The sequence below is a fragment of the Egretta garzetta genome, unplaced genomic scaffold (assembly GCF_000687185.1).
Source record: "Egretta garzetta isolate BGI_Z169 unplaced genomic scaffold, ASM68718v1 scaffold5, whole genome shotgun sequence".
Lineage (NCBI taxonomy): Eukaryota > Metazoa > Chordata > Aves > Pelecaniformes > Ardeidae > Egretta > Egretta garzetta.
The window spans coordinates 2,598,437-2,622,906 of record NW_009259707.1 but is presented as its reverse complement, the minus strand read 5'-3'; the positions used below and the strand labels follow the sequence as shown (position 1 = coordinate 2,622,906).

Here is a 24,470-nt window from a genome sequence, read left to right as displayed (position 1 = left end):
ATAAGAGTTAGTAAAACTCAAAAGCCAGAGTTCTATGTTCATTTTCTCTTGTCTGCCTTATGACCTAATAGATTGTTGTCAAGCAGATGGAATAATTTGAATCTAAAATACATGTTTATCTTCACTAGCATATATATTGTTGCAGAAGTACCAGTAAGGTTGTTAACTATGAAAATGTTAAACATGGAAAAACTTCCTTCCTTATGGGATATAGCTTCTTTCAATGAATTAAGACTTCTTTAATGAAAAATAGGTTGTATTCAATTGCTTTTAAAAGTGACTCAGCACATCTGATTTCTAAATAACATCCAAATTTTAGCAGGGCAAAGTGTTAGAAATGAGTGAATACTGGCATATGTGAAAATGTGTGAAGTGTTATTCAGAGCAACGTGCATTTCTGAACTTTATGTTGTCTGCAAGAAGAGCATGTTGTCCAGCATTGTCCTTACAAGAAATACTGGATTTTGTGATGTTTTTTAAATAGTTGTAGCTAGAATGCTTTTTTCAACTTTTTTTTTTCTAGTGGAGACAAACTCTGCATCAGTATTTTTTTACTTCTGCATCAAAGTCCATCTGAACTGATGACTGCTGTATTTTTTTTTTTTTACTCTTTTTAATACTGTTCAGTGTTTTGAACGTTGAAATGAAGACAAATAATGACTTTCTTTCAACAGGTTTTTGGCTTTTTTGCTCTGTAAGCTCTGGACAAGACATTAATTTTTGTTTTGCTAATAATTAGTATAAAAATAATATTAAAAGAAGGTTGGTTTCTTCATATAATGTTAGTGGGTTGGTTGTTTATTTTTTTTTAAGTGATGTGGTTAAAATGATATGTCACTGTGAACTTGAAATTTCTTTCTGTCCAAGCTAGCATTCAGCTTTAGATAAACTGTGACAAATAATTGGGGTGGTTTCAATAAATCTTAGTGGTTATTTGTTAGAGGAGGGTTTTGTTTTACAAGGTAAACTTAGGTGTGTCACTGAATTTTTTTTTTGTTTTTGTTTTTTTGTTGTTGTTAACCTTTTCTGTCTTGTTAAATAAAAAAAGCTATTTCAGAGTTAGCATTTCATGTCCCATTTTTGTTTCATTCATTCCTGGTTCTACCCCAAATACTCTGAATTTTTGGGTACTGAAAACCTTTAAAGAATACTGCTAGTATGGTTAAAAGGAAAAACAGCTGTTCAGCAAACACCTCAGTCTGAGAAATCCTGAAGTACAGCAGCTAAATAATGTGATTCAAGAGGCAAGGTTTAAGAAGGGAAGTGGCTCTTGTGTGATCAGGTTGAGGAGTAGAAGAAGCTGAAATGGCTATCATTCAGGCATTTCATTAAAATGTTACGGCATAAAGTGTCACTTCTCACCTCAGTGTTTTGATGATTAAGGTTTCGTGTATACTTAAAAAGGAATGATCTGGATTCTTGAGCCCTCTGCCAAAAAGGATACTGTTGCAAGGGAACCACAGGGTGGAGGGTTTCTTGAATTTTTTTTTTTTTTTTTTTGTAGAAAACACTAGATGTAGAAAACACTTTTCCTCACTGGGTGTTACTATCTTTGCACGTGATTTGAACAATGAAAATTAGTGTAATGTTTTGTGTTTGAGCTGTAGATTCAACAAAAGTATAGGAAGACCTTGGGCAAGATCAATTTGCCCTGCCAAACCTCTCCTACTTCTGGCGGGTTATTTAAGGACTGAACACTCTCAGTCTTCTTCCCCTATCCCAGTATGACTCAGTCAACTCTGTTTGAGTTAAAGTACTGAATTCTTAATTTCTCAGGATATTTAAAAAAAAAAAAAAAGTTATCCTTACTGACCCAGCTGAACTGGTTTAATTCAGAGTTAGTCTCTGATGTTCAAGTGAGTGAACAAAACTTCTTGGCTTGTAGATAGGAGGCGAAGGAGGATCAGAAGTCAGTGTGTGCAACATGCACAATGAAGAGGGAAAATGAGGGTGTGGCAGGTATACTGAATTTGCACAACATGCCACATGCAGTGCCGGACAGCTTATTTAACAAATTGGTTTGCATGTTTGAAGGACTGCCAGGTATGATTTTTTTTTTATAGGGATGGAGGCTTGTTCTCATTATTCCAACTGGCTTGAATTCAAACTTAGAGCTGCAAGTGAAAGACATTGTGGTCCTGTGGGCAGTGTATTGAATCATTCGGTCTTTCAGCGAGTGATGGTATAGAAGGATTCCTTTTAGTCTGTTACAGGAATGTTAAGTTTACCAACGCAGTTTAAGAAATGTCTAATGTAAACCATCTTGTTACTAACATGTATACGTTATGATCTGCTATTTTTAAAGATGTGACTACTGGGTATTTTTTTTTTCTGCATGGATCAACAGTAGAGTTTAAAAACAAACACTTTCAAACCCTGAAAGGAAGTGGCTAAAAATTTTTTTTTAGTAACTCATAGCAGAAGCAGGCTCTACCTATTCCACCTTTCTCCAATAGTTTTATGTAATTATTTTTGGAAACACCATTGTGTTACTAGGTGCTAGGATTTTTAATCGTGTTTCTGCTGAAAGTAATTATGGATGTTTCTTTTTTAGAAAGTTGTGTTTTATTTTCAAAGACAATGGCAACAGTGTGATTTAACAAATAGAACTGTGAAATAGCAGCCCAGCACCTGTGGGGGCTAGAACAGTGTGAATGAATCTTGTGTAGCTGAAACGATGGCCTGAAGAAAGCAGTTCTTGTTATATTCAGCCCAACATTTCCTTTCTCATCTAGTGTTCAAGTCAAATTAAGCACTAAAAGAAGGATATGGGCCATGACCCTTAAGCTGAAAACTAGTGCTAGAATGGAAAACTGCAGTTAAATCTAAAAGGTTTCTTGGGAACTTTACTGCTAGCATTTAAACCTTGATTATAAAGTTTTAAAAGGGATGTCCACCTGCTTTTGTTAGTTCAGGAAAATGCAGAATGTGAAGTTAATTCTGTACAGAATTTTGACTCGAGACATGGAGATTCCTGAAAGGAAGCCTGTGTTCCAAATCTGAAGACACTGTCAAAAGATTTCAGGAAAATATTTCATGGTTATTTATGTGCTCCACCTGCAGTTTGGAGAGACTAATTCTGAAGTCATTCCTTAGGTTGATCCACCATCTTTTATTGCTAGTACACATGGGCGTTGAGAATTACAGTTTTTCCGAAATACTCCTTTTCTGCAAAACTGCAATATTTGCTTAGACAAAATCAGCTTCTAAAAAATAAGTTTCCGAGAGGCAGACTGACTTGCTATGTAGTTGCTAAAAGGTACAGTCTGAGGACATAGCTGTCTGTAATTAAGAAGAAACTGCTGAATAAAGTTGAACTGGAGTCTGTTGCACCCCAAGATAGACAAATATCCCATCCTTGATTACATTTCCATAAAAAGGGAAAAGGAAGGAAGACTCTCTTTCTTTTCATTTTAGAACAACAAAAAAGCAAACTTACAAAGTTGAACTATTATTCTTTGGCTAGTTGTGTGGAGAGCTGAAAGTAGATGTTAGGATTTCTTAATGCAGCGTTTGGTTATGCTTTAGGGTGAAAGACATGAGTCTACACTCAAGCAATATACAGTAAACTTTCTGGAAGTAGAAGGTCTCAGGTGGCAGCCACTCTTCATTACAAATGTTAAATTGTATTTGGCATTTATTAAGGTGTCATAGTTACAGTAACTGTTTTGACTGAGATTCTGGAAATGCTTGTATAAAGACTACATCTTAAGTACACACACAGTCAGTCTGAGTATCCTGTAATAAATTCTTTTAATATATTATATAAGGTGTTTGTTTAACATCATTTGGCTCACAGTCGATTTCTCTATTGTCATCATAATTAATCCCCATTTGTTCATAAATAGGTGTTCACCTACTGTGTGTGTGCATAAAATGCCCGTTGACTAACAAATGGGAATACAGTAGTCACTAAGAGAAACAGAATTACCATTTCATAAAATCAAGTTAAGCCTTTTGTTTGCTTCAGAATTCTCAAAATTTCTGTTCAGAATGCCAGTAGGGGATTAATGAAAGTAATAGGTTAGGTCTTTTTACACTCCATGCATATTAAATCGGTTGAAGCACTGACAAACCACTCCATGCCCATGGAAAAAATTATCAGTGAGTAATAGCCTGGAGGTAGCCTAACCAACAAAGAGCCATTCTTCTTAAGAGAAGATTTTAAACTCTGATTTTATTGTAATTCTGCTTTTCCATACTGTCTAATAGAAATATAAACGAGACCACTGCCAGGGGGGTTTATTCGGTTATTCCATGTTACTGTACAAGCATAAGATTTCTATCTTAAGCTCTACTACCCACTCTCTGAAGTTGGCTACACTTGCCAGACACGTACATCTAGGGGTTTTTGGTCGCTAGCATAAAAACAAATGGAAATAAACAGCTCTCATAAGTGCATATTTTTGCTTTATTAAATTATGAGAGTAAGGTGATGTTGAATGGAAATGTGTGTCCTTGGACTTAACCTTGTAAGGTGCTTTGCCTTGCGTTTTCCAGAATTTTTTTCTTTTGAATATTGGTATACCTACTTTATTTGTTGGAGGCAAATAATACTGACTTTATACATTACATGAATAGTGGTTGGTATTGCTCGAGTAAAAGCAAATGATGTACCTTGTACTTAGTGAAAACAGTGGTAAATGATGAGTGTGTGTAATGAATGCCTTAGGTTTTTCTAAATTGTTTTGGCAAACTCTTACGTATCTAAGGAGAAGAAAGATGGCCTTTAAGAGTCTTTCTTCTCTGAGCAATTAGTTCAAGTTCAGCAAAGATTGTAGTGATTCACGGTTATTTCCAAATGCAGTGATCAATGAAATGCTTATTTAGGCTGTGTAAAATACCTTCTGCTGCCACAGCAAACATTGCTTTTAGACTTGAGGAAACTACGTCTGTAGAAACTGGGATTCTAAATGTGTAAAACTTTGCTTTGACCAGTTGCTTTAAATAAAATTTCCATGCTTGGTCTGTAAGTAGGCACTGTTAACAAGCACTGATATTTTCAGAAAGAAAATGAAATGTGATTTCCTCCAGAAGTCACAGCACTTGAAATTTTAGGGGAAAGTCACTGTGTATAAAGGTGGTCTTTGCACTTGAGTAGTTCTGGTAAGTTATGATAAATGTGTACTATAAAAACTAAACTCTGCAGAAGAAAGTTCACTCATTCTGACATAGAGTACAGCCTTCAGAGTGAGGTTTTACTTTTCCTGAGGATTCCTGAGGAAATGATCTGCTTTTCAGCACAGCACATATGCAGCAATCTTACTGATTTGGTTGCCTACTGTACAAAGGTTATGCTATTTTCCTCTATAAGAAAGTGCTTAAGAAATGTTTTGATGATGCTTTTGTGGAAAAAATTACATGTATGATCTTTCTCTCCTTTTTTTTTTTTTTTTTTCAGAAAGCTATTGCCTATCTCTTTCCTTCTGGCTTATTTGACAAACGAGCCAGGCCCATGATGAAGGTAAGATTTTTTTTATTGCGTTTCTGAATAACTGTAATATGATAGTTTAAGTAACTTTCTCCTTTTGCTGATATTTGTTTGTTTATTTACAGCATCCTTCTGAAATTTTTCCAGAGCAGAGGAGTAAGTGTTCATAGATCTTTTTTTTTCTTATTATTTCTAGGTATTGGAACTTTTGCATATGTAGAATTCTTTATTTTCACAGATTTACTTTTTTCCCCGTGTTCCTAATAACTGCTAAGACATAAGTAGTAAAAGCCTGGTCTTATATTCTGGTTTTTAGGATAAAAAATACTGCTGGGTTCTAGAATACCAGTGGTCTTTTCAGACATCTTCTTAACTGACTATAGATAAATGTTTTTCATTGTTTAAAAATAAACAATAGGTAGGATGACGTGCAGAATCCGTTGAAGTCACAGGAGAACCTTTTGTTGAATTCAGTAGCTTTTTGTCAGAGCTGTCTGTCACAGCCATAAAATATTCATTAATACTATTTTAAACCAAGTTTTCCTGGTAACTTCATTGCTCTAAAAGCTTAGAAATTACAGCTTTGAAATTGCCAGTTGAGAGAACAGGGAGAGTGGAAACTCTCTCAGTCATATCGCAGTTTTGACCTGAAAGTCCTCACTGCGCTTATGTCCATACTGTCTTTGGTTTTGCTCCTGAGACACCGTATGAAGTCCCAATTGTCAGTGATATGCCAGTATGTTGGTCAGTAAGAACTTCACTGAAATTGCCAAATTATTTTTACATAGAGTATTTAAAAGATATGTCAAAACCTGTTGTCCACATTTGACTCATGTTTAGTATGAACTAGTAGCATGGGTGTGAAATTCTGTATTTGCTGAGCTATGAAGTTCCAGATGGACACTTCTGATTATCAGCAGAATCTTACCATTTTCCTTCCTTCCTTTTCCTGTTCCTGGAATTAATTGATACTTGATGTTTTTGGGGCTTTGTGTGTCTTCGAAAGCTGTGTAAATTATCTAAATTTTTGAATTTCAGCTTTCAAATCTTTCCATTCAACTTCTGCTGTACTATGTCTTAATGTTCCAATGCAATACGTACCGTGCTTATCAGGCAGGTTCTTGGAATCTTATCTTTGTTGATAGCTTCACATGAACCTCACTGGGTAAAATGTCTGGGAGTTTCTTTACAGTTCAATCTGTAAAAAGCTCTCAGGTTTTGATTTTTGTTACTTTTCTTTATTTGGAAAAGATTCCTTTGTCATGCTATACTTAAGTATACTTGATTCTTTTTTTCTGAATTTGGAATGCATGTTTTCTTGCAGAACTAATTATGTAAACTATAGCATAGGTCTTTGTATTTAAATATCCCAAACATATCAAGATGAACAAGCCCCAAAACGGCCCATGTTCTGAATACAGTTGTGTTGCCTGCAGAAGACAATTGTATGAATACTTAGTTGAGTTTAGACATATTACATGAATAAAAAATTTGCTCTGGGTTTAAAGCACTGTTTTCTAGAGCTGTTAATCTTCCATCTTTCACAATCATTATGTAGATTTTGGTTGTATCTTTAATTTGTACTTCTTCCTATTCTAAAATGGAGACTTCTATCTGTAATACCAACTATAGAGTCTTTGAAAGTTTATTTAAGATGTACATGAGGGATTCCCTCATGTTAAATGATATTTCGAAATACTATACTAAATATTTGGTTATAATTGCAGATGGAGATTGGATTTTAACAAGGTGGTCTAAATCATTAGATTTCCAGACAGGTTGAATACCCGTAAAATGTCTTTGTTCTCTGGTATTTAAAAGGTAATCAGTATTATGAAAGAGGTTTATAACTGCAATTAAATACAAGGTTTTTTTTAGTGAGTGTATATTGCTTTCTTGTCTAATCTTGCTTTTTATTAGAAATCCAGTGGGGAGAAGATGGCCGACCATTTCACTTTCTCTTTTATACTGGCAAGCAGTCGTATTATTCATTAATGCATGTAAGTATGCTATAATCTGTAATAAATAATGTTAGCTCCCAGTCAAGTACATGTTCTTCTAGAGATGTGTTTCAGGAGCTTCTGAGTTTACTCGTGTTTTCACAGTAGGCCATAATATCACCACTGAAGCTAAATGCAATGTATATTTTTATGTCGCAATGTCTATTATTAGGGGCATATTTATGTCACATCTAAGAGAACAGACTACATAATAATTCTTGCTTTAATTTTTGGTTTATTTCACAGTTTTGGCTATGGACTGGGTTTGAATAGTCTGAGCACTTTCTTGTAGGCTGTATCTGGTTAGTAGCATAAGTTTAGTAGTGGAGAATGCACATCAACAAAAATGGCTAGTTCTAGGAAAATTCAATGTAGAATAAAAAATATTTTCTTTTTTCCCCTGAAGGGCAAAGCTATAGGAAATGTTATTTGTGCTGACATTTAATGTGAAGAAAATTTGCATTTAAACTGCTTAATTGATTTTTCTAAGACTGTTCCATTCATGCAAACTTAAGGCTTTTTCTGATTAGTATGGTTCCAGGAGTAAAGGATCTGCATCTGTTTACCTTTATGAAAAAAGCTGTATCTAATAGAACATCACTAGACCCTGGGTCTTAACATGGATTGTGAACAGACATTTCATATCTATGACCATCAATGGCACAAACTTTATCTACCTCTTTATAAGAGTTTATAGAAAGATGGGCATGTTTCTTCCGCATACTTATAGCAGACAAAAGCATTAATAATGTATGTGGAAATATTTAATTGGACAATCGTGTCAGCTTTTGTTTCCTCATTAGACAGTCTTAAAAAGTTAGTTCTATGGTTAGTCTGTTGTCAAAAAAAAATAATGTTGTGTTATCAAATTCGGTGCACAGCTTTACTGAGTGTAGTGTTTTTATTAGAATTATCTGATATTTATTTGCGTTCTGCGTACCCGAAGGACAAAATCCCCACTTGTCAGGTACATTTATTTCTTTGGGAGAATAAAAACCACCACCCCCACCACCACCACCCCCCCCTTTTTTTTTTTTTGTTGTTGACCCTGGGCAAATGAGCTTCATGCCCTGGCAGAAATGAAATGAATGATAAATGTAGAGTGTGTCTTTGCTGAGTAATGGAGCTGCAGCATAGGCTTTCCACAGAGGTTTTCTCCTGCACAGCCTGAGGCAGCCCGAGGACCCCTGCTGTTCATTTAAATAGGTATGTCAAATCTGCCTCGAAACGCCGCTGGTTTGATCTGTGGTAATATTTGTGAAGGTTCCATATGGACTTGAGCCCCCTGCAGTGCTAAGAAATAATGTACAACGCTTCATGGTGCAGACGCAAATTTTCTCTGAAAAGGGATGCAATGCTGCGTTTTAGCTGTCGGAGAGGATGATGGAGCTGACGCGCTAGGCCTGTCAACTTGTTACACGGATGGGTTGCACGCAGCGAGGCTGTGGAAAATCTGTGCCTTTTAACTTTTCTACTTAATCACGGTTGTAGCATTGCCTTTAGACTGTATGCTACATTAATTCTCTTCCTGCCTTCTGCCTTTCATCCCAAGTTTCACGGAAAAAAGTAAAGCATGCAGGTCTTGTAGAGGAGCCTTATCAAACAGCTGTCATCTGACAAGCCATTTGCATTTGTTTTGGCTGAAACAGAGCAACCCAAGGGCAAGATGTTTTGTTGCATTCCATCATAATGAAGAAATTACAAATTTTACAAGGAGCACAAGTTTATTTTTAGCTCTTCCTAGCAGTTAGAAAGAGTATACAAGCTTGCCTTGGAAATCTCTAAAAGAATAGTGGAGATCTTGTTTCTAGCAGCGTGGCAACCACCTTCAAACAAATCGGTTTGACAAATGCATTTTTCATTATTATTGGATACTCAAGTGTTCTTCAGCTGTTTCTAAATATTTTCATGAAATAGGCTTCTCTAAACCTAAATCCCTTAAGTGAGGTTTAACAGGGTTTTTTTAGTCAGCCGAATGAAAGCCGAAATCTTCGTAAGATTCCCAACATTGTTTTAACCTCTTATTGGACTAATGTGTATTTAAGAAAATGTATTTTTAAGTCTCAAAGCTAATTAATTTGGCTAGGGAAAAAAAAGGGTTGTATGTTAATACAGTCTAGTGTAAGTAATAAAGCCCATTTGAGGATGTCCTTTAAATTGCTACTTTAAGTCTAGTAAATCGGATAAACATAATATTTAGCTTAAACTTCCATGCCATTAATTACTACATAGGCTCATGTGGAACTTGACTATTATTAACTGCTAGTAATATAACTGGTCACAGCATTATTTTTTTAGCTAATGCTAATAAATAATATTATCCACTTACTAAAAATAAACTGTATATTCCCATGTATTGTAACTGTCAATATATATGTTGTTATGACTTGAATATTAAGTGAACTTTCATAAATAATATTAGTTTTTGTCTGTGTTCTGCCTGTTGAATAAAGTTTAGCTATAGGGAAACGGACAATTTATTTTTCTTCTGATACACAAAAGAATGTTTATTGCATGAAACACCATTTCACAAATGTTTGATAGTGTATTTGATCATCATCTAACTTAAAAGTTTTTCAGAGTAATATATTTTTGTAATGTGCAGAACAAGACAAAATGGTCTCTTCATACCAATCTGTCTAGCAAAATATTAATTTTATGTAATGGTGCTTCTTGTCTTTTGTTAGAAATATCAGAGGTAAATGCTCTAACAGTAGAGCATTTTAACTCTTAAAAAACCAAAACCTAAAAATCCCCAAAGTATATGCTGAAGTCAAAACCACATAAGCAAAGAAAAATCCAAGCTGTGATGTAAAATGTAAGCTCTGCAGCATATTTTAACCAAAATGTTAAAATCAATTTTCTTTTCCCATAAAAATCTCTCCTTCTAGGGTTCCCTTTGCTAATTTATTCCCTAAATTTTTTATGCAGGGTAAAATAAGAATATTACTTTTTTTTTTTATTTTGAAAGAGCATCCTTGTCGAGATTTGAAATTTGATCTCTCTATCAGAAATGGAACCATTTCAGTATGTAGCCAATCTTGTAAAATCAGCTATTTTGACTGTGTAATAGCTGAGTTTACAAGACACACAGATGTGTACATTCATGAATTGGACTATTGAATCCTGAAGTGATTAGTAAAATCTTCACCTGCCAGCTTTGAAAAAGCAAGTGTGTCTTCAGAAGCTTTCTTTAGCCGTTCGGGAGTGAAGATTTGTCAGATAAATTATTGGGCATTACATGTGATTCCTGATTTTGCAAAGGCTCATCCACATACTTTACTTCACGTGTCAGTGGTTCTTTTAGTCTCTTGACTTCAACTCTATACATGCATCTCTATACATCGTTAAATACATGCATTAATTTTTTTTAATAGTCCAGACCAAAATTCTGTTTCATAAGAGATGGAAGTCCACTTTCATTGCTGGAAATATGTAGGGAATTATATTTAGTGGGTTTTCTTACACTTGGAAATATTTTAAAATACTACTTTTTAATGTCATTTGACTTCATCTCCTATGTAAGGGGTTCTTTGTATGAATGGATATGGTTACTGTAATTTAACCAGAACAGTTTAAACAGATCATTTTAATTCTTAAAGTGCACATTCTTAGAACTTAAACAGGTTGTGGAATGTTGGTGTTCTTTGGGAATACCTAGGGAGGGTCGTCAGGAAAATCTTACTGTTACAGCTGTTGTAAAGTTTTCTTTGTTGTAACAATGAATTTCTGAGGCTAAAAACTAGTGGGTGGCAACCCATATCTCATTTTATTTGCCTGTGTTTATCAGTAGTTTCTGAATATGATGACAAGATCCTTAAGTCTTCCTTTGACTTGGGTCACGTTACCTGAAAATACTTCAGTTGCTCTTTAGAAGCAATTCTGACTAGTCAGTCTGCCCTCAAGTAACAAATGTGATTCCCTCCCCCTGCCCTTTTTTAAAGAACTGTGATATAGTTGGGTTTTTATTGAGCTCCTGGTTCATGTGTGTTTTGCTGACCATTCCAATACATAAACGTATATGGCAGAGTGTAGTAAAGATGATGGGTATTTGTGAGGAGACAGGCCAGAGACTGCTTGTGCCAGGTAGGAAGGTGACACTCCATGCCTTATGAAGGAAAAAGGTAACCTGAGAGGCTAGCAGTGAAGTGAAAAACACCCTTATACGTTTATAAGACCTAGTAACCCAGTACCTCTTCTTATCATTTAACACTGAAGTACCTTCTTCATGCCTGGTTTGACTTCTTCCAAATGCAGAAACTCGGGGAGCTCACAGGAATCTCTTAAGCCTGTTCCAGCTGAGCTCTCGCCGGATAGCTGAGGGGCAGGCACAGCCCTCCTTCCCCTTCTCTTCCCTCCCTCTACAGTCCAGAGCAGAAGATTCCATATGGGTTCTTTTTTATGTCTTAACTACAGATGCCTAAAAATTGCACCCTCTAATCCCAACCATGTCTGCACTTTTAATGTCCAGTCAATCATTTTTGCAGCCTAATAGTCAGCTCTGAATGGAGCCGTTAAGATTATTAAAGTGATGTGGCATGAGTCTTGCCCAAATAGTACTACCATAGCTTGTTAACTTAGAGATCTACAGATACATTTGTGAGGTTTGGAAATATTTGAAAATGTGATTTGTTGTGCCCTTCTACATGACGTTTCCTATGAAGATAGCCTTTTTTTTAAGTTAAAAAATTTACCTACTTCCCACAGCTATCTCCGTCAAAAATAAAGGATTTCTGAAAGGCATGCTACTATAATACATGAGTTCTTATGCCGTCTTAAAGAAAAGTGGACAATTTTGTACTTCAGAATCTTACACTGTGGAGTTAGTCCAAAAATACTTTCTTTCCACTGTGCTGTTAAAAATGTCACCAATGACCGGCATCAAAGACTTTGGTGAATTGTCCCTGTTTAAACGCCTTGAGTGCAGCTCAGATAGCAATCTGTTCTTAGTTCATACACTTTAAGTACAAATATTTTTAGTATATGTGCGGGTGTGTTTTTTATATTAGTGGATAAATCAGCTTGAACAGTAGGTGTTTATAACTAAGCAAGAGGGTTTTGTTCTGTTTTTTAAATGTAAACTGTTGCAGAAATTTCATTGTGTCCTGTTGCAAATCCCAGTATTATGTAAAGAACTAGTATTCATTGGTTAACTTGTAACAACTCAGAGTTGTCTCACATTTCTTCTTTTACTGTTTTTTGTAAGTAATACAAAGAAAAAACCCAAACTGACCATTGTTCCTTGGCTCCACTAATTCTTACAGTCTCGTTTCTCTCTAGTGTTCGCTAAAATTCATTATATTAATAAGGTATATGAAAGTGATTACAAGCTTTCTATTTTCACTTGTTAATGGAAGTAAATTATTTGGCATATAAGTACTTTGCTGTATTACAACAATCCTGTTTTGTTTCAATATAACCTGTAATTATTTCTCCAAATACTGCTATGTAACGTGTGATTTGAATGACTGTTGTAATTCAGAGTATTAGATATATTTTAGAACCAAATAGGCTCCGAAAGTTTCAGAACTGGGAAAAACCCCTGAAAATACTTTATTAAAAGTGTGTTTCTTTAATATTTTCAGTGTGACCTTTTGGAATATTTTTTCCTTTTGTTTTTCTGAAGTGGTAAATCACTGTCACAGCATTGTTTGAAAATAATAGCATAGCTAGGAATTTTGATAAAACTTTAAAAAACCCCTGAAAATACAAGAGTAAATATACCTGTAACATTTGAATAAACAGAAATTCTGATTATGGTAAGTGTACAACTTTGTGTGTGTACCTATAGACATGCCTGGGTAAGAGGAGTTCTGACTGATAGAGACCACTAATAAAGCTGACACATGAAACGTACAAAAATCTAAATAAGTGAAATTATTTACACTATTAAACCTTGTCAGTATTTTGAGGAAGTCAAACTAAAATGTGGATGCACCGATTAAACTATAGTGCAGTATGTTTTGGAGTTACATCCATTATACAAATGTAGTTGCTTTTCTGTATACAGTTGAATTTTTTTTCTTTTACAAACATATGTAAGAAGGCAACAAACACTGATGAAGAAAAATAGCAGAGTTCAAAATTAATTACTCTGAACTGCACTATGAAAATATTATAATACTGTCTAAATGTTTGTTTAGATATAACTTTTTTTTTAATTGTCAGAGCTCTGCTTGTTTTCTGACCTCTGCATTTTAAGTGCTTGGAGAATAAAACCATATAAACGTTGTTTTAAATAATGAAATGTAAATATTAATTGGAAAAATGCATTTAAACAGTTTTTCATATAAATTTTAGGAAACATATGAAAAATTGCTGAATGCTCAGAAACATCAAGACCAACTGACAGCGCAAGACCTTCCTCCTCAGAAGGAAAAAAAGTAAGCTTCCAGTTAGAACAAATATTAATACCAGCTTTCTTAAAATGTTTCAGTACATTGTTTTGGCACTTCTTGTGGTTCCTCACCCTACCTGCCTTTTATTCCACATACATTTTTAGACTTTTTCGCTATTCTAATAAGTCTAATATTTGTATGGTAATTTCAGGTTGAAAAGGCTGACCTGTAGTAGGTACTTGTGGAGTGCTTACTTCTCACTGCTAAAATAGGGAAAGCTCACCTGTTTCACTTGCTCTTTAATTTCTCCCTGCTCTTTTCAATATTCTCTCCTATATAAAAGTACTGAATTGTGATGTGAAAATAAGTAGAGAATATGCAGGATTCTATGTTGCTGTATATGAAGTTTTCTAATTATTTCTTTATTAAAGGTTTTTGAAAAAGAAGGTAAACTCTTTATAAGAAAACAAGGCCTTTTAAAATATCAAATAAGTTGCTTATGTGTTGGAAAAATCCGAAGGCCTAAAGCTGAGCTCCTTCATAGTCTTTCATTAGTTACAGTTCTTGAATATTTTTACTTACCAATATTTAACTTGAAGAGTATCAAAATACTTAATTTCTCTGTTTTTCTTCTAATGGCTTTAAACAGCTAAATCATAAAAACGACAGTAATTTTGGAAAAGTTTATTTGATTGGATTTGTTAAAATATTACCATTTTTAGTAATTTAATTTCTCTTCTTTTTCGTCTAACTTCTCTGGTATGCCCAGCAAGCTCTTCAGCTAGTTAGCTACTGGACAGAAAAAATACATGTACCCCAGAAGAAGCTATGGGAGATGCTACAGTTGTTAATTTGTTAGTGCATACAGTCAGGATTGTCTTTGAAATGGGTATATGCTTTAAGAACTGTTTACTTCTTGTAGGCTGTATTCTTGATTTCCTATTTTGAGATTTTTTGCAAGGATTTTATGATATATTAGAATGTTAAATTAAGTCTTTAGGAGAAATCGGTACACCTATGAAGCTTTGATTTTGGCATTTACTGCTTTTCTGTATAGTTACTTTTTCAATGTCCAGGTTGTTTTTATCTTTGTTCTTGCTGTGTATTTTCTAGCCAGATTTATGTGTCATTCCAGTTGCACATCATGTTGGTTTGTCATTTCTTAATTTCAGCCATTTGTTATTTATGTTAGGAAAAGAAAGGATTCATTTGCTGAGATTATTTCAATTTCTTAAATAACAGAAGTTCATGTTTCTTCATGATATAAGTAGTGTCCTATGACCCACAGAATGTTTTATCATAGATTATTGTTAGCTTCTGAGGAGACAAGAGAACAAATGAATTTAGTTTCTTGGTGTATGCTGCTGAAAAATAACCTGACTCCTTACAGAGCTCAGCCGGTGGATTTACTGATGTGAAAAATGACCTAAAGCTAGTCAGAGTTGAAAGGTTTTTTCCCTGTTTGGTTTGTAAAAGCTCAGAGAACTTAAAGGATTTTTGAGACTTATTTTCCACACTGGATATGGTACTGAAAAAAAAATATATTCTGGATGCATTCTGTAATATTAACTGTAGGGTAAGGACCTGATCTTGAAGCACTCTAAGTTTATAGCTTTTCACATGTAAAAAAATCCATTGTCTTCACTGGAAGTAGCAATACATAAATGTAAGTATATACTTGAGTCTATCAGGGTTGGAAATTTCTTAAAATTACTGTTAACAACAGCATTGTTTCTAAATAAATGTTTCTTGTGCCCTGACTTGGAAAAGCATTAAAATACATACTTAAGAAGAAGTACTACTTAAAATCACCTTCAGAAGGAGTGTTTTTCTGAATCACAGCTTCCTTAATGCTGCTGAAAACATTCATTAAGATTGTTTCTAAAAAACCTGAAGAGGTAAGAAACTAGTTACAGGTTTGCCTTAAATTTATCTGATAATGTTGGCATGTATTTTTTTTTGGTGGCATTCTGTTTAGTTGGTCACTTCATATCATACATATTTCACAAAGGTTTATTTCAAGCATTGGTTTTCCTTTATGTTAGAGTCTCTATATGAGGCTGTTTTCTTAGAATTTTCTACTTTTGCTGTCATCAGTGCGGTTTCTGTGCCAAGCAGGTCAAGATTACACAGTGGGTAGAAAACAGTGTGTCATTGCTATGTTAGTACTTCGACTGTGCTTACTGCTAGCGGAGTTTTTTGTATTGATCAGGAAAGTAAAGATCAGAGGCAAAATTCTGTTACTTTAGAATTTGATTTTAACATTCTGCCTTTGATTTTGTTCTTTGCTGCTTGTAACCCAAATTTTTCCTTGCAGCAGGATTTTAAAACTAAGTCCTAAGTTGTGGGGAAGATCACTTACTATTACAATATTAATCTAGCTCAATCTTGGACTTCAATAATATGAATAATGCACTTGTAATTTTCATGTGGTTAATTTAGTACCTGAAGTTACCATCCCTTTCAAAAGACAGATCTTTTAAAATCAACGTAGGCCTTCTCATGTTTACTATAGGAATATGATCTGTATTCATTTGTAATGGAAAATGTATTTCTGAATGAAGACTGACTGTATGTGTGGTCCTTTGTGATGTAACTCTAATTGCATGGTTAATTAAAGAGAGAATATATGTGATATTTTAAACAGAAACCTGGCTGGCAGCAGATGGCTGACTAAGATTGAATTGGAAGAAATGTTGTTAGAAAAACTGTCAGATGATGATGTAAGTAATTAATCTTTCTAATCGTAAGGAGGCTTGTGTCTTAAAAATATGGACTCTGGGTACATTTCTGGATACTGAAAAGGTGCTATGTAGAAGCAGGTGCTGTTGGAAGGTATTTTCTTCCTTCTCATAAAGTCTATATCTGCTCACAGCACTGTCAAATTCATATTGTCTTGAAAAGTGACCCATGTCGCTTTTTTTTATCTAGCACAGTACAAAACTATTAAGGGTTTTCCATTGTTGCTAACATATTTTAGTTTTTTTCCTGGTAACGATGTGAGGCCTAGAGCACTTGTTCCTTGTCATCTAATTATGTAGTTAGCAATGGAGTATAGTAATGCTTTCTAATAGAAATAAATAGTCATTTATTCTAGTTACAGGGGAAAAATGGACAGGGCTAGAACCTCTGTTGCATATGGTAGAGAAGGGGTAAATGTTCAAGATGGGAAGCGCGATGGATTTGTGCAATGGTAAACCTGCACAGAGTTTCTCATTATTTAGTCTTAAGAAGCAAATGATAATGATAGAAAAATCACAGAGAAGGCTGATCAGAAATAAGGAGTCCTTTTACTTAGTGATTGGCTACAGAATCAAATACCGGAAACAAGACACAAAGCTTCATAGATCTGTAGGTCTGATACAGATATCCCTTGTTATATTCTCCTTGTTATTCATATGGTGGGGGAGAGGAGGGTTTTGCAGTTTCCCTGGTGTCTGCAAACTGTATTACTGTCTAGATTTGGAGTCCTCCTTTACATATATCTCTGGAAATAAGACTAGTCATCCTCATAGTTGTAAATTTTTTTCTCACTCAGAGCTTTTTCCTACAGGCCACTAAAGAGCATTAGATTTTTCTAACAGCAGGCTCAGTTTATGTGCAGTTTTCTTTTGGAAGTTTAGGCTTGAATATGACAGTACCAGAGAATATATACGCTATTTGTCTGAGCATCCCAAGTATTTAATCACCTAGAAACAGTGTTCTTCAATCTCTTCTGTCCTGCGGGCAGCATCATTGCATAAATAGCATAGCAGCAGCAAACATGACCCTTTGCTCACTTGTTGTCTGGAACAGTAACATGTGATGGCTTCCTTGTCTATGGCTCGAGCAGATTGTAGTCCGTAAACATAAGTTAGAAATAGCTGTTGTAAATTCTCCATCCTGGTATATCCAGGAGACTTCCTCTATCTTGCTCGCAGTAGAAGCAGATATGACTTCAGTGTTTTCAGTAGCTCCTGCATTTGGAATGGCTGTTTTTCCTCTCAGAGCACCAGGAACTGGTCTAGTTGTACAGCCAAATAGTTTGGTGTTCTTCACTGCTTGATGTTTGTACACTCTACATCTGTAAAAGTAGACTACCATAAATTAAAAAAAAAAACAAACACCCACAACCCCCCAAAAAACACCAAACAAACCCCAAGACCTTTTACATACTGGCCTCTTGCATGTAAAACCACAAAACCTCAGCCTATAGGAACAGTGTATTTGAAATGTTTCAGTATGAGCTACCAGTCTTACCTGCTCAAATTCTTATATTTAGCCATTGCAACAAAATTTTATGTGGTGTTTTCATTATTAAACATAATCAGAGTTATTGGTATTTTTTTTCCTTTGCACTCTGCAAGTGAAAACTGTTGGAAGATTTCTTTATCTGTAGCCTCTATAATTTTAAAATTTTTGTATTTCTACTCTTCAAAGGCTTTACCACATGACTGTGGCATATCGTTAGACAGAAGTAGCTTTCTAAGTGATGTCAGAGTTCCAGGGGCTATTGCTAGGTTGCAAGAAAAGTATTAATTTTGTGCAGAAGACTCTGGCAACAGGGAGAAGAAGAAATACTTTTAATAACAGCTTGTAAGTAAAGGAAACCTCAAAAATGAGGTTATGATATCTATAAGAAAAATCCATTTTAGATGATAGTATACCTTTCTATCCAGTGACCCAGCTGTCTAGTGCTCCTGCCAGTAACACTTCATAACAGGACATCCCAGCTTTTAGCACCCTGAGAATGGGTTAACACAGTGGTGTTTACTCTTTAATCACATGTTGAAGAACTTTGGAGGAGGGTGTAAGGGGGAAGGAGAACCACACAGTAGCAAAGGATAATTTATTTCAAGAGGTTGCCCTTTAAGTCAAGTATCTCTTGAATTTTTAAATAGCTTGATTGTTCGGTTTTAAAGGAAATCATAAACATTAAAGTAACTCAGCTTGAACAGCCAAAGATGGATAGATAGGTATTTCCTGTATATATTATGAAATATAATCATTTAAGAGGTTCAGTTTAGTGAAATAAAATTATTTCCAAGTCAATGAACATGCTGACTTACTGAAAATGAGGTAAAAATAATTTCCTTTTGCCATTTTAATAAAACAATGATAAAAGAATGAAGACACCCCCCCCCATGTTTTCTTTTTAGAAGTGAAATGAACTTCATTCTAATACAATAATCCTGTATTACAAAGGAGTTGGTTGTGCTTTGAACTAAAGTTTCATTGTTTTCTGAAGAAAGAACTAGGTATCTTTAGTCACACAGAAAATGATGCATCTGCATGCTGTTCTTAAATCAGCATGTAGGTGCAAAAGTGTCATCTTGTCAGAAATCATCAATAAAAGTGAAGTAGGAAAGATCAATTATATAAAAATAGAAAGTTTTTTAGCAAACGCAATTACACTTGCATCCTTTAATGAAGTCTTGTTGTCTACAGTATTCAAGATTTCTTCAACTCTTACAAAAATTGATGACGTTGCCATGTGGTGACATCGAGGAGAAGTATATAAAAAAGTTTTCCAAAGAAGTTCCTGTGCAGTTACAAAAGGTAGTTATTGAGCCCTTGAAGTATGATGAGCGAGGAGTGGCCTTCAGCACCGGAGAAGGTAATAATTTCAAGTTGGTTGGTAATGAGGCAGAATTTTTTCCTCTTCATTCTACTTCTTTATAGTATGTACAACACTGCTGAATGTGTCACTACTTCTTTTTATGTGCTTATGTGTATATTGCATGTATTATGTTATTATTATTGTTAATTATGTTATGGTGTACTAATTTATGACATGGCCTGGTAACAAAATGGAAGTTCTTGGCAGAGTCTTTTAACTGTTAATTCTTATCTGTATTTCTATACCATAGTACCTCTGTAGAGAGGACCCTGTTGCGCTACATGTTGTAGGATACAGAAGGATTTTCATTGCTGACAAGAGTTGACTGTTGATCATAAAGGGTGAGGGACTGGGAGAGCACAAAACGTATGCAGAATTCCGTGGATGTAACAGTGTTGTTGCTTAATATAAAAGTGGTGTGCTTAGACCACTAAGTAACCTTCATCATGACTTGTAGACAGTCCAGCAAAGGGGAATTTCAAAGATGCAAAGAATAAATAGCAAAGCATTTGGATATTTACAAGTAGCCTAGGAAAATGGAAAGAGGCAACTCCTGAATTTTTTTAAACAAGTGGACAAACGACAGCTGGCATTATGGGACAGAGACAGGAATCAGTCATGGGTACTGAGACAGATGGTATGTTAGAGAAAAGCCCTGAAGGTCTCTGTGTCTTCTACACACAAGCTGCTTACATGTTCAGTGGAGGGACACGTAGTGGAAGAATGATATATATGGTATGAGTAATTGCCCAGAAAAAAAAATGTAGCAGCAACATGGATAGGAAAGTCTGACGGCTTTCTGGACAAAGCATATGTGCACGCACACACCTTATATCTATGCTATACATTTAAGAGGAATCTTAGTCAGATGACGTGTATTCTTAAGCAACGGGCAGCAGATGATAATAAGAACAAAAGTCGCAGTGACTTTGAGGGACAAAATGTCTAGAGAGCTCTGTTCTAGCTGAGTTGGCTTCAAGATGGTGTGACAACAAGGAGCTGTGAGTGAGCCAAACTGGGATTTAATCCACCCTTTTTTTCAGTAGTGTCTTCACAACAGTAGTTACTGAAGTTTGATAATCATGCAACCCATGTTATTTAAGAAAAGCCATCAGATGTTATAAGTTCAAGAACAGTCTTGTTTGTGTCCTATCACCCCCCTAAAATGTCTAATTTGTTTCCTAATTCCTTTTGTCGGAATGGTTGCTTCCTTTGTAGTACAGAAGATTGGTCTTGGGCTTTTGCACAGAGGTCATGGTTTAACTTGAAGCTAATGCACTTAGAAATAACTTTAAGTAGTAATTTCTGAGGAAGCTATGCTAAATGATGCATAGGTGTTGATTATACCAGTATAATTAAAGTGTTAACCTTTTCCGTGTGAATACTCTTAAACTCCTGTACCTTCATATGATTTTATGAAGTATTTTAATATTACTAGAAATTGTATTTATGGTAAACGTAGGCGTTCAGCATTTATTTTCATAGACTGTGACATCACCAGGTCAAGAAAGTGTCCTGATCCACTGAAGTTATGGGAGGTAGAGTGTTACCTCTACCTCCTCCCAGCACACCCTTCTCCTGCCTTAATAGACATTGTTTAAAATATATTGAAAGCTAGTTGTTCATTGTTTGTATTTATTTCCTTCTCTTAATTTTTTTTTTTTGTTACCTCAACCTCCAAAAAGAAGCAGCTGGTACTGTATGAAAGTGTTGAGATTTGCTTAACTTCTTGGGCACTTGAAGTTCTGTAGAATGTTGAAGCCGCATAACAGGTTGGTTTTAATTCCTTTAAGGTGCAAGAAAAACAGCAAGAGCTACTGCAGTAGTTTATGACAATGGGACTGGAAAAATTACAGTGAATGGAATAGATATTTTACATTACTTCCCAGTGCTGCAGGACAGGTGAGAGCACCATGAAATGCAGTATTCTTGCTGTACTTCAATTATTCCACTGAAAGTCATGCCATGCAGTTATATTTTGGTGTGGTGTTCCACACAGTTATAACCATCTGTTTTATGAAAATTGGTCTTGCTTTTCCTCCTAGTTTTCAGGATTCAGTAGTACAGGAACTGATAGGTAACCTTGCTCTGTGTTTCTTGTCTCTCCCTTTCTGAAGGGATGCAAAAACCAAGAGCATGGACTACTTGGATAGTTCAAATTTTGGTCCACTTTGAAAGGACTTGCAGTTTATTTTACAAATAAATAAATAAATAAAAAATAGTGTCTTTAAGTGTTTCCTGAGAGATTTTCAAACTGTGTGTACGTGTAATTACTCTGGCATACATAGTGGAAGCAAACAAGGTGAGACACTTCGTGTAAACCTTCAGATTTTGGAGGATATGCACAGTTTGATAAGAGGGAAGACTTCTCATAAGGCTGATATAAGAAGTTTTCTGTCCTTTATGTGATTTTTGTTTTATATTGTGGTTTCTGAGCTCAAGAATAGAGTGAGAGATTGCTCAGTTTGAATATCCAGAGCTGATGGATCTTGGCATCTATAGATAATTAGCGGGGAAAAAAAAAGTAATTGTAAAACTGAACTTAAAATACTTACCATTGGCAGTTTGAATATGCTCCTATGCTAATTTCCCATTTATTTAGTTGATTTTAATAGGAAATCAGAGATATGAATGCCTTTCTGGATCTCTGCCTGAAAGTTAACTAAGTTTTTGAATATAGTATGATAAGAAATGTACATAACATGTAACTTTATATGTATACATTATCATTATTATTATTGTTGTTGTTGTTATTATTATTATTGTTATTATATTGTTATTATTTTATTGTTATTATTTTTTATTTTTAGAGAACAGTTGTTGTTCCCTTTCCAGTTTCTTGACAGAGTTGGAAAACATGATATGGTTTGCACGGTCTCTGGTGGAGGAAGATCTGCACAGGCTGGAGCAATACGTTTAGCATCTGCAAAAGCCTTGAAGAGTTTTGTGACGGAAAAGGAGGTTGAATTCATGAGACAAGGTAGGAAATGAAATTATTTCAATGTTTCTTAATGTATTTCTGGTAATTAATGGAATTAATACAAGGATCATTAAGGATGAGATAGTGCAGATTTGAGTAAATAATCCCAATGAAACCTTGCGGATTGTATGAAAGGGATCCACATTTATTCAAAAATTGTTTTCACTTGTTTCCTAGCATCCTTTGTGTACATTTTGGATGACTTCTTGAGCATTTTTCCATCTGTTCATGGCCTTTCTTAGGTCTATTAACCAGCTTACATTGCCTCAATGTAGAATCACAAAACATGAATGTATATTAATGAACAAATACATCTGGACCAGGCATTAGCGAGTTGTAAGGTACTAAGGTTGTATTCTGTTTTACTCGGTTAGTCTCATCTTGTTCATGCTTAAAGAAGTTCACTTAAACACTAGAGGGTTGCCTTTGAAGGAATAGTAATGAGCATAAACATACTACATGCAACTAGCCAGACTGAAGGAGCTTCTTTCCTCTCTTGCTTCATTTAGAGTTTACAAGTTACCTAGGATAAGATACAACTTATTTGGATAACTGTAGTATTTGATGCTTCTCAGTAATTAGATGCCATACTGTTTCAGCAACTAGAGAATTATGAACAGTGAGCTTTTAATGATGTTCTTTCTGGATTAGAAGGGAGAATGCCTGCATGTATTATTGGCACAACAGCTATGTTTTTTTCACTCTATTGCCATCCGTGAAAGTGAAGCTATCTTCCTGCATCTCTGCAACAAGTTTCTTCTGATTATAGTTTTTCAGTACTCTCAAGTATGACTTGCTAGAAATACTCCTGTAAACTGACATTGTAATGAGTTGGGTTATTTGTGATGAGATCAGCGTAATTCTGAAAATGTTTTGGACATTGCCAAATATACTTTGGAAACACTTAAGTGTGCTTGAAAGCAGTGGTCTCCAAAGTGGAGTGTGTGCACCCTGGTCTTGTGCAAGATGATCCGTTGGGGTGCAGGAATAAAATCTTAGAATTTCAGTAGTGTATATAATTTGTAAATGAATAAATACACATATATTGGGGGTGCATGCTCAAAAATATTCTACTGACAGGAGTGCACAATCAAAAAAAGTTTGGAGACCCTTGCTCTAAAGGCTTAAGCAATATAGATATAAAACTGTGGGTTTTTTTTTTTTTTAGTGGTTTGTAAAGTAAAATGTGAAGAAAGTTCAGTTACTAAAGAAAAGTTAAAATGTTAGAGGATCTGATGAAACTCCTTTTGGTGTATTTTACACTGAACCCTTATCCTTCTAGATGTTACAATTCATATGCAAAGTTATTGGCTGCCTTGAATCCCCCGCAGGTACTTTATTTCTAATATTAACCAATAACAGTAAACAAATGGGTGCTTTTCTGTGTCTTGTAGCTGGACTACTAACACTTGACCCACGTGTGAAGGAACGAAAAAAGCCTGGTCAAGAAGGAGCCAGACGGAAATTTACCTGGAAAAAGCGATAGGTCTGAGTATTTAAAGAATGACAGAATGCTACCAGAATTTCAAAACATACTGAATTATGATTTAAAACTATTGTATAAATATATTTAGTAATAAATACTTTTTTGATTATAACTATTATGTTTTCTGTGTTTAAAGAGCAACAAACAACTTTACAGTTATTTACAATGGTGGAAAATTGTAGTGTGATTTGCCAGAACGCTGCATCTAAAATAGTAGCTTGAGTGCCAGCTTTGCATCTTAGCTCCACTGAAGTCAACAAGGATTTATGAAACTGTTGGTGGATTATAACTTTTAAAAATCAGTCTATTTGTTTAGTGACTTGACTGTCTAAATTCTGGAATTAGGCGGCTCCTGAACTGGTACTTGGACAACTTTGACATGCCTCCCTGATTGCCTCACAGGTATCGGAGGGTAAGTGACAGCTTCCCACCTAAACTACGGTGGAGTTGAGAAACCAGCGAGAATGGTACTGACAATTGCGAGGGGATCTTGAGAGAGGAACAGTCACAGAGGATAACCTTTGCCGATGGATCTGTTGTCTCCAGGATGCCTCCCTAGGTTAAGTAGGGAGTGATTCAGAGCAGGTACCTAAATTTAGGTGCTCTGAATCACTCTCTGGAGGAGTCAGGTTTTCT

The 24,470-nt window shown here is 35.1% G+C and overlaps 1 protein-coding gene across 1 annotated transcript in view; it reads left to right on the top strand.

Annotated features, from left to right (window-relative positions):
* MRPS9 (mitochondrial ribosomal protein S9) overlaps nucleotides 1-23,860 on the top strand; it is a 27,371-nt gene extending 3,511 nt beyond the window's left edge. The window contains exons 2-10 of the mRNA XM_009638933.2: nucleotides 5,402-5,464; nucleotides 5,557-5,587; nucleotides 7,352-7,431; nucleotides 13,732-13,814; nucleotides 16,417-16,492; nucleotides 19,197-19,365; nucleotides 21,162-21,270; nucleotides 22,179-22,348; nucleotides 23,743-23,860. Coding sequence (XP_009637228.1) covers nucleotides 5,402-5,464; nucleotides 5,557-5,587; nucleotides 7,352-7,431; nucleotides 13,732-13,814; nucleotides 16,417-16,492; nucleotides 19,197-19,365; nucleotides 21,162-21,270; nucleotides 22,179-22,348; nucleotides 23,743-23,834 — 873 coding nt within the window. The 3' untranslated portion in view covers nucleotides 23,835-23,860. The remainder of the gene's footprint in view (nucleotides 1-5,401; nucleotides 5,465-5,556; nucleotides 5,588-7,351; nucleotides 7,432-13,731; nucleotides 13,815-16,416; nucleotides 16,493-19,196; nucleotides 19,366-21,161; nucleotides 21,271-22,178; nucleotides 22,349-23,742) is intronic.
* The last annotated feature ends 610 nt before the right edge of the window (nucleotides 23,861-24,470 follow it).